General features: G+C 42.7%; 2 protein-coding genes across 2 annotated transcripts in view; one reads left to right on the forward strand and one right to left on the reverse strand.

Moving 5' to 3' along the window:
* Nucleotides 1-1,434, forward strand: part of LOC114556310 (dual specificity protein phosphatase 26) — a 6,304-nt gene extending 4,870 nt beyond the window's left edge. Inside the window, exons 3-4 of the mRNA XM_028579216.1 lie at nucleotides 1-17; nucleotides 1,241-1,434. The exon at nucleotides 1-17 is cut by the window's left edge and continues 195 nt beyond it. Of these exons, the coding sequence (XP_028435017.1) occupies nucleotides 1-17; nucleotides 1,241-1,434 (211 nt within the window). The remainder of the gene's footprint in view (nucleotides 18-1,240) is intronic.
* Nucleotides 1,435-2,532: 1,098 nt separating this feature from the next.
* LOC114556311 (E3 ubiquitin/ISG15 ligase TRIM25-like) lies at nucleotides 2,533-3,916 on the reverse strand. Its single transcript, XM_028579217.1, has one exon. The coding sequence runs from the start codon at nucleotides 3,914-3,916 to the stop codon at nucleotides 2,768-2,770; it is 1,149 nt and encodes a 382-aa protein (XP_028435018.1). The 3' UTR covers nucleotides 2,533-2,767.
* Between the last annotated feature and the right edge of the window lie 4,328 nt (nucleotides 3,917-8,244).

The following is an 8,244-nucleotide window of genomic DNA, read 5'->3' on the forward strand; positions in this document are numbered from 1 at the left end:
AGCGCTCAGCAGGGGGGGTGAGATATACTGTGTATATATATATATATATATATATACACAGACACACACACAGGCACACACACGCACACAAACACACAGTAGGGCTGCTGGAACGAATACCGAAATTCAAATATAATTCGAATAGTAAAAAAAATCAATACTATTTGAATGTGACTTTTTTATATAAATATGTTGGCTAACGTTAGCTAATCTCTCTCTTCTCGCCTTGACCTACCCGCACGTGTGATTCATGTCACGTCGTATGAACAATAACAGCGGGAGTGAGAAACACAAGGTATTGTGAGGTCTAAGACGTTACGTACCGGGTAACGTTTGTACAACATCACAGAGCTAACGTTATGTACCGAGTAATGTTAGTACACGGGGGGGTGACAGGCTGCGGCTGGAAATCGTAAGAAGGGAAATAGTTTCAACATGACTTTAAAATCACCATCCACCGAGCCAGAATGCTAATGTTATCAATAGTTAGCTCGTTCTAGTTTCCTAACTGCGTTGGGAGGTACCGTTAGCGTAGCTGGGAGCTTCATGGAGAAAGAAGTTTGTGTTAGCTCCCCTACAGCTGTCAGTTAGCTGCCACGTCATATTATCTTCTTACAGCTGTATTCTCAGTAATGTGACAATCTGCTGTAAACAAGTTGCTTATAAATCACTAAAATAGTAATGACAGCACTGTTTGGCTTAGTTATTAATGCAGTTAGCATCGTTTGTTACTTACGTAGTTTATGACAAATGGTTTCGGCTGTGCTTCCTAACATGATGTCATTGTGCTAACCGAGCACAACAGAGCCGATTCACTTGTTAGATTATGTTTCATTCCTGAGTTTTTGTGTTTGTCGCTGTGTGCTCGTGGTGGAAAATTAATGTAAACAAAGTTGCGTACAGGTGCCCTCAAGGCCAGGCTGATGTTAGAAGACCCTCTAGTGGACAGAATGTGTAAGAAAAACCACATGACTGTAGTGGCATTGACCATGCATAAGCCGGAGTATTGTAGAACATATTATTTAACAGGCTGCAATTGAGCATTAAATATTTGAATATTATTATATTATTCAAATAAAAAAAAAATATCAAATGGAATTCAAATGGTATTATAGAGGAAGATTGACAGCTGTAACACACAGGCATACGCACACACACACACACACACACACACACACACACACACACACACACACACACACACACACACTATTACAGTGTCATGTCTCTCTGATTCCAGGTAAAGTGTTGGTTCACTGCCACGTGGGAGTGAGCCGCTCCGCCACCCTGGTCCTGGCCTACCTGATGCTGAAGCAGAACCTGACCCTGGTGGAGGCCATTTGTGCCGTGAAAGATAACCGCGGTGTCATCCCGAACCGAGGTTTCCTCCGTCAGCTCATCAAACTGGACCGCCAGCTCTTCGGCACGCACTGAGCGAGTGTTGTATCCAGATGTGTTCTCTCCTACCTAAACCGGAACCAAACCCTAACTATGTAACTAAAGCCCTGTTTACACGTACATGGTTATTTTGAAAACCGGAGACATTTCCCTTCGTTTGTGCCCTTCGTTTACACGCAAACGGAGAATTCGCCTCTGAAAACGAGTCTTTCTAAAAACTGCGGCCAGAGTGGAGATTTTTGAAATCTTCGTTTGCACGTAAACTGAGACAAACAGAGGTTTAGAAAGCCGAGAGAGAGAAAGAGGAAGTGATTCGTTGCTGTTGTTGCAATTTGTGTGACGGAGCAGAGACTGACTGACTCGAATCATGAACACTGTACTTTCTGGTGTTTCAGGAGAAAAAATGCCTCAGTTATATTCTCATATCAGTTTCACATTTTTTACATCAGCTTTGTATGAAACCTTGGAATGAAGACAGAAAGAAAGTACTTTGTTCATGTTAGTTTATTCATCATGTAAAGCTTCAGTTTGCTATCACAACCCATCAGTAAAGTCTGTTCAAAGACTTGTTCAATGATTTTATCAACACATTCACTTCATCCACACAGAACCAGAATTTCAGCTATTTAAAAGAGAAGAATGAGTTATTGATTATGATTATAACATTTGGTCCGCCAAGTCTAGATTTCTTTACACAGTCCACATGTCCACAAAGAGAACAAAGTGTGCAGGATAAAGGAGGTCTGATCCTTTCTATCTTCAGAGCCATGCAGTGGAATAGAATGTCACAACAATCAGCTCTCAGCAAACAAACATGGAGACTGAATAAGTCGAAGAGTTAAAACAGAATTTAATCCTTAAATGACTTCTGTCTATTTCAGTTTACACAACTCAGCAGAGTCTCCATAATAAAGCCTTAGTCCAGCATAGAGGGGCTGAGTGAATGTGGTCTGGACTCTGTGGAGGAGAGTCAAGGTTTCAGAGACGCTGTAGAAGGACAGAATACCTGCACTGTGATCCAGGTACACTCCTACTCTGGAGGACTTTGTTGGACCAAAATGTATAATTGTTGTTGTAACAATCTAACGCCCAAGATTTGTCATTTCCTCCAAATACACATTCATCCAACCTCCCTGCTCTGCTGATATTCTTGTATGCTACTGCTACATAAACTCTTCCTCTCCTCTCCACCTCCCAGTAACAACATCCAGTCAGACTCTCTCTACTCAGGACCTGCTGATAATCAGTGAATCTGTCTGGGTGACTAGAATAAGACTGTTGTTGACTCATTACTGTTGCTTTCCTGTTCCCCTTAGATAATAACAGCCGTGTGTTTTGCTGTGTTTGGATCCAGTGTGATTTTACGTGATTATTTTAAGAATCCAGCTCTGGTCTTGGGCTCTGGTTGTGGCAGTAAAATGTCCACTTCAGTCCCTGTCAGTGAGACGGTTGTCCACTTCTCTCTCAGGACGTCCTGTAGTTTATCTCTGACTTCTGACACGGCTGCTGTCATGTCCTCAAAGCAGCTCAGAGGACGGATATGGATGCTGGATGCTGATTGGCTGAGTGGTGACAGTGAGGGGTAGTTGTGTAGAAACTGGTTGTGATCCTCTGTGTGTGAGAGCTTCTTCAGCTCAGCGTCTTTCCTCTTCAGCTCAGTGATCTCCTGCTCCAGCTTCTCCTGAAGCTCTTTGACTCGACTCTCTTCACTTTTCTGCTGGGATCTGACCTGCTGCTTCACATCAGAGCTTCTTTTCTCCAGGAGACGGATCAGCTCAGTGAAGATCTTCTCGCTGTCCTCCACTGCTTTATCAGCAGAGAGATTGATAGTCTCCACCTGCTGTTGAAGCAGCTTCACATCTTTCTCTCTGTTCTGGATTCTCTGCTGGATGTTTTGTCGACTCCCCTCAAGCTTTTTCTGCCTCTCAGTCCTTTCTGCTGCAGCTGAGACTGTGTCGTGGCTTTTATGTTCATCCATTAAGCAGAGAGAACAGATAAGCTGCTGATCAGTACGGCAGAAAATCTTCATCACCTCATCATGACGAGAGCAGACGTTCTCCTGGAGCTTCTTGGACGGCTCCACCAGCTTGTGTTTCTTGTATGGAGCTGATTCATAATGAAACTGAAGGTGTTTCTTACAGAAAGAAGCCAGACATTGCAGACAGGACTTGTGTGCTTTGAGTTTTCTCCCAGTGCAGAAATCACAGGCCACATCTTCAGCTCCAGCATAGCAGTGATCAGCAGGAGCCGCTTGGAGTCCAGTCTTCTTCAGCTCCTCCACTAAATCTGCTAACATGGTGTTTTTCAGCAGGACAGGCCTCGGTGTGAACGTCTTCCTGCACTGAGGACAGCTGTGGATGTTATTATGATCCTCTCCATCCCAGTGGGCTTTAATACAGTTCATGCAGTGGTTGTGTCCACAGGGAGTAGTCACCGGATCCTTCAGTAGATCCAGACAGATGGAACAAGAGAAGGTTTCCCGGTCCAGCTGAACTGATAAACTTGGACCTTTGACCATTACTGGATCCCCTGAATTTCAAATATGTCTTTATATAAAGAATCAGGTAAACAATAGCACAAAAACATCAAGTGTAATTCTCATAAAGATATATGAAAAAAACACACGACAATACAAACAATAAAATAACAGGTTAATTACGTAAAAAAAAATAAAGAGGTACAAGTAAACATGAAATCACAATTAGTCAGTGGTTTCAGAGGAAAAAAGCTCTACAGTTTCTACAAGTTTAATAATTTTTTTGTTGTTTAACAATAAGTGACTTGAGTAGAGATTTTAGTTCTATAAGAAAAGGTACAACATTAAGGAGATGAATGAGAAAATGTCTGCTTGTGAATATTTAATTTGGCATATTTCTTTGACGCCAAATCGTTTTGTCTGTTATCACGGTGACTCAATGGAAACGCCTGCAGGCAAAAAAAAAAAGATCTAGTTGTCGCCTTAATTACCTACTCGGTCAGAGAAATCTGCTAGCATGGTGGCTAATGGGGCTGTAGCTAACGTAACAACTGATGTCAGCAAGAGCCCCAACGTGGAGGACATAATCACCCAATTCTTGGAAAGGCAGCTAAGTATGATTGAGTCGGTTATCTACGACACAGTTAGGGGAGTGTCAGCGGAAATTAGTGCCTCGCAGCAACACATCGGGGCCGAACCTGAGATGCAGGAGATTGTGGTGCATGAACCGGAGCAATCCATGACCCAGCGGCTTCGGGAGCTTGAAGGGACACGGCACGAGCTACACTCTGGGGGCGGCTCAGACTCGTGTGCCTACCCAGCCGTCCTGGGAGCGATCTGCGGAGCCAGGCGTTTTCTGTCTGGAACTGGATGTGGATGATGGCAAGACACGCGCATGGACCGCGGAGGAACCGGGGGGCGGCAGTGGGACTTCCCGATTGGCGCCGGGACTGAGGCGGGTGGACTCAGCACCTGCGGACTGACGGTATTTGGACATCTGAACCGAATTTAACTTGAGGACACTGTGTGTATGTTTTTGGAGCCACTTTCAAAGGAACATTTAACCAGGCTATAAGAAATGATGAATTCTGGCTACTTAGTGTACAATCTATGTTTTGTGGACATTTAACTGGGCTGATAAGAATATGATAAATTCTGAGGAAACGGTATGTAACTTTTGGACCCAAGGTTTAAAGGGATACTTAACCAGGCTGAAAGTACATGATAAATACTGGCTGGCCAGTTTACAGTTTATGTTTGTTAACATTTAGCCAGACTGAAAGAACATGAGGGATGTGTGGTCTGTTCAGCTTATAGTCTGTTACTCCAACTAGATTGGTGTGTTTTTCACATACTTTATCCCAGAAATTGATTGTCATGACTCACAAGCTTAGCTCAGAACTCAATAGCTGGTTGAGACCTAGTTCTAAGGTTTGTATTACATTGTTCATGTTTAACATAAGAGTTCATTAGACCTGTTTTAAGTAACACGTGACTGAAGACAGGAGGTGCAGTTTTGAGCTGGAGTTTTGCGCGAGCTGCCTTTGATGTGGTCACACATCTTACAGATAGGGGAGGGGCTCTGCGGTCTCAGAGGGTTAGGGGATTTATTTTATTTATTTTATTGTTCATGTTTTTGTCACACCTTGTTCAGAGCGAACAGCTCACCCTTTGCTAGAGATTTGTCAGAGAAATCCAGTAGGGTATTCAAGACATGTATGCATTGTAAATTTTGAAGATGGCTGAGCTTTCAATCATTTCAGTTAACATCAGGGGGCTAAACGGGCCGATCAAACGAACTAAATTCCTGGACTATTTAAGACATAACTATAACTATTTAACATTTACGTAAAAGAGATGTAAATCGTCTACAAAATAAATACTTCAAGGTTGCTGCCTCATCTAGTGATGACACCAAAACCAAGGGCTCCATTGTGTTGCTGTCACAGAGATGTGCACTCACCATAGACAAAAGTAGTAAAGATCTATCAGGCAGGATATCTTATATATGTACCACGATAAGGAGTATGAAAATGGCCTTTGTTTTGGTATGTGCACTGGCTACATATGATGAAAGTTTTTACCCACACCTAACCAATGAATTAATTTCTCTCAATGAATATTCACTAATTATAGGGGGAGACATAAATGCGGTACTATATTTAAATCAGGATAGATCAGGGGTCAACCACACGAAAGACACAAAACATATATAGGACATGTTCAATGCAGTTGTGGAATCCCAGATATATGGAGGATGCACCATCCTACTAGCTAGGATTACACCTTTTTTTCCACAAGTCACCTCACTCACTCCTGCATTGATTATTTTTTGGGTGCACCCCTGGTACAATTAGCAGTGTATGCTATTCGTACCCTGGTGCAATTAGAAATGAATGCTATTCGTACCCTGCCGGTGCACACAGCAATGTGTTCTAATAATACCCCTTCTGGTACAAATATCAATGTATGCTATTTGCACCCCTGTGTATTTGCAGTACCTTGGCATATATTTACACGTGCAATATTTTTTTTAACAGGGTGGTAGGGGAAGATTCATGAATATTCATTAGGGAACTCATCACTGATTGGCTCACCCTGACATTCTTACCCTAATCAAAGCTCAGTGTTCTAACCACTCACCTAGCAGTTCTTACAGGATGTTGTACAACTGTTTACCACTTTGTGTCTTCAAGCCTCGGTTGCTAGGTAACCATACTGTATACAAAAAATAGGTACTACCTAACAAACTAACGGTTGTATGCTTTCACTGAAGACAGAAAGAGCAACTGTGGTATCCATTTTCCGCTAGAAATTCAATTGTTATAAACTTTAGAGACAAAACTTTCCTAATATGCAAGTTTCTGTGGTCATGGAAGATGAACGTCCGCCATGATTTCGGTGCACGTGAGCAACGTGTTTTTGTTGTTACGTCACAGGGTGTGAATAGCTCAGCTGTGTGGCCGAGGCTGTTTGTACCGGGAGTGCAAATATACACTCTATTTTTATGCTCCAGTGAACTTAAGACAATGTTCCACATGATAGCAATAGAATCAGCAATCCTGTCTGAACACAATGCGCTGATAACCACATTACATTGTGATATGTTAGGAGAAAGATCTAGAATGTGGCAATTTAATAATTCCCTTCTCCAAAACACAGCTTTTAATACAGAGTTTAAAGCCAAACTGGCGGAGTTTATATCAGTCAATACTGACTGAGATTCAGACCTGGCGTACATCTGGCAAGCCCCTAAAGGATTCATTAGAGATTTCATATCTTCCTTTGTGGTAAATTTAAAGAAAAAGAGAGAGGCAAGGAGTGCAGAGTTGGAAGAACATTGTAAATCATTAGAGCAGTCTCTAAAGACGTGCTTTTCTAAACCTACACATACTCTTTCAGTCACAACTCGAGCAGAGCTAAATGATTTGCTAAGAAGGAGAGCTGAATTCATAATGCACAGAGTAAGGCAAAATTACTATTTTAATGGTTGTAAACCAAGCAAATTGCTAGCTCTGAAATTAAAACAGAGTCCAGAGCTGCTATCAACAGCATCCGCATGGACCGAGGTATCTCAACAAATCCTAAAGATATCACCACCACTTTCCAATCCTTTTATTTAAAGTTGTATGGATCCTCCTGCAATCCGGACCCGGCACAGTGCCAAAACCCCCTGACCAAAGGAGGCAGAAGAACTGGGTCAACATAACGTTAGAGGAACTCAAATCTGTCTGTCTGTCCCTCTGTGTCTCTGAGTGTTTGCTGTCTGTCTGTCTAACTGTCTGTCTGTCTCTCTAAATGTCAGCCTGTCTCTGTCTTTCTCTGTAACTGTCTGCTTGTCTGTCTGTCTCCCTACCTGTCTGTCTGTCTGGCTGTCTGCTTGTCTGCCTGTCTGTCCCTATGTCTTGATAACTGTCTGCCTGTCTGTCTCTAACTGTCAGCCTGTCTGTCTTTCTCTGTAACTGTCTGCTTGTCTGTCTGTCTCCCTACCTGTCTGTCTGTCTCTCTAACTGTCTGTCTGTCTCTCTAACTGTCCGCCTGTCTGCCTGTCTGTCCCTCTGTCTTGATAACTGTCTGCCTGTCTGTCTCTCTAACTGTCTGCCTGTCTGTCTCTCTGTCTGCCTGTCTGTCTCTAACTGTCAGCCTGTCTCTGTCTGTCTTTCTCTGTAACTGTCTGCTTGTCTGTCTGTCTCCCTATCTGTCTGTCTGTCTGTCTGTCTGTCTGTCTGTCTCTCCAACTCTCTTTGTGTCTGTCCGTCCGTCCAAGATACAACAGAATCACTTTGTATTACTATTAATTGTGTAAATATTTGTCTGGAAAAAAATCTGGTTTTCTTACAAATCCGGGAATATATGTGGCCGTTATTCTA

Source organism: Perca flavescens, chromosome 5 (genome assembly GCF_004354835.1).
Source record: "Perca flavescens isolate YP-PL-M2 chromosome 5, PFLA_1.0, whole genome shotgun sequence".
In the NCBI taxonomy this organism is placed as follows: Eukaryota; Metazoa; Chordata; class Actinopteri; order Perciformes; family Percidae; genus Perca; species Perca flavescens.

Bases quoted from the DNA above. Each gene is read 5' to 3' on its own strand.
- LOC114556311 (XM_028579217.1), bottom strand. From the start codon at position 3,916: ATGGTCAAAGGTCCAAGTTTATCAGTTCAGCTGGACCGGGAAACCTTC.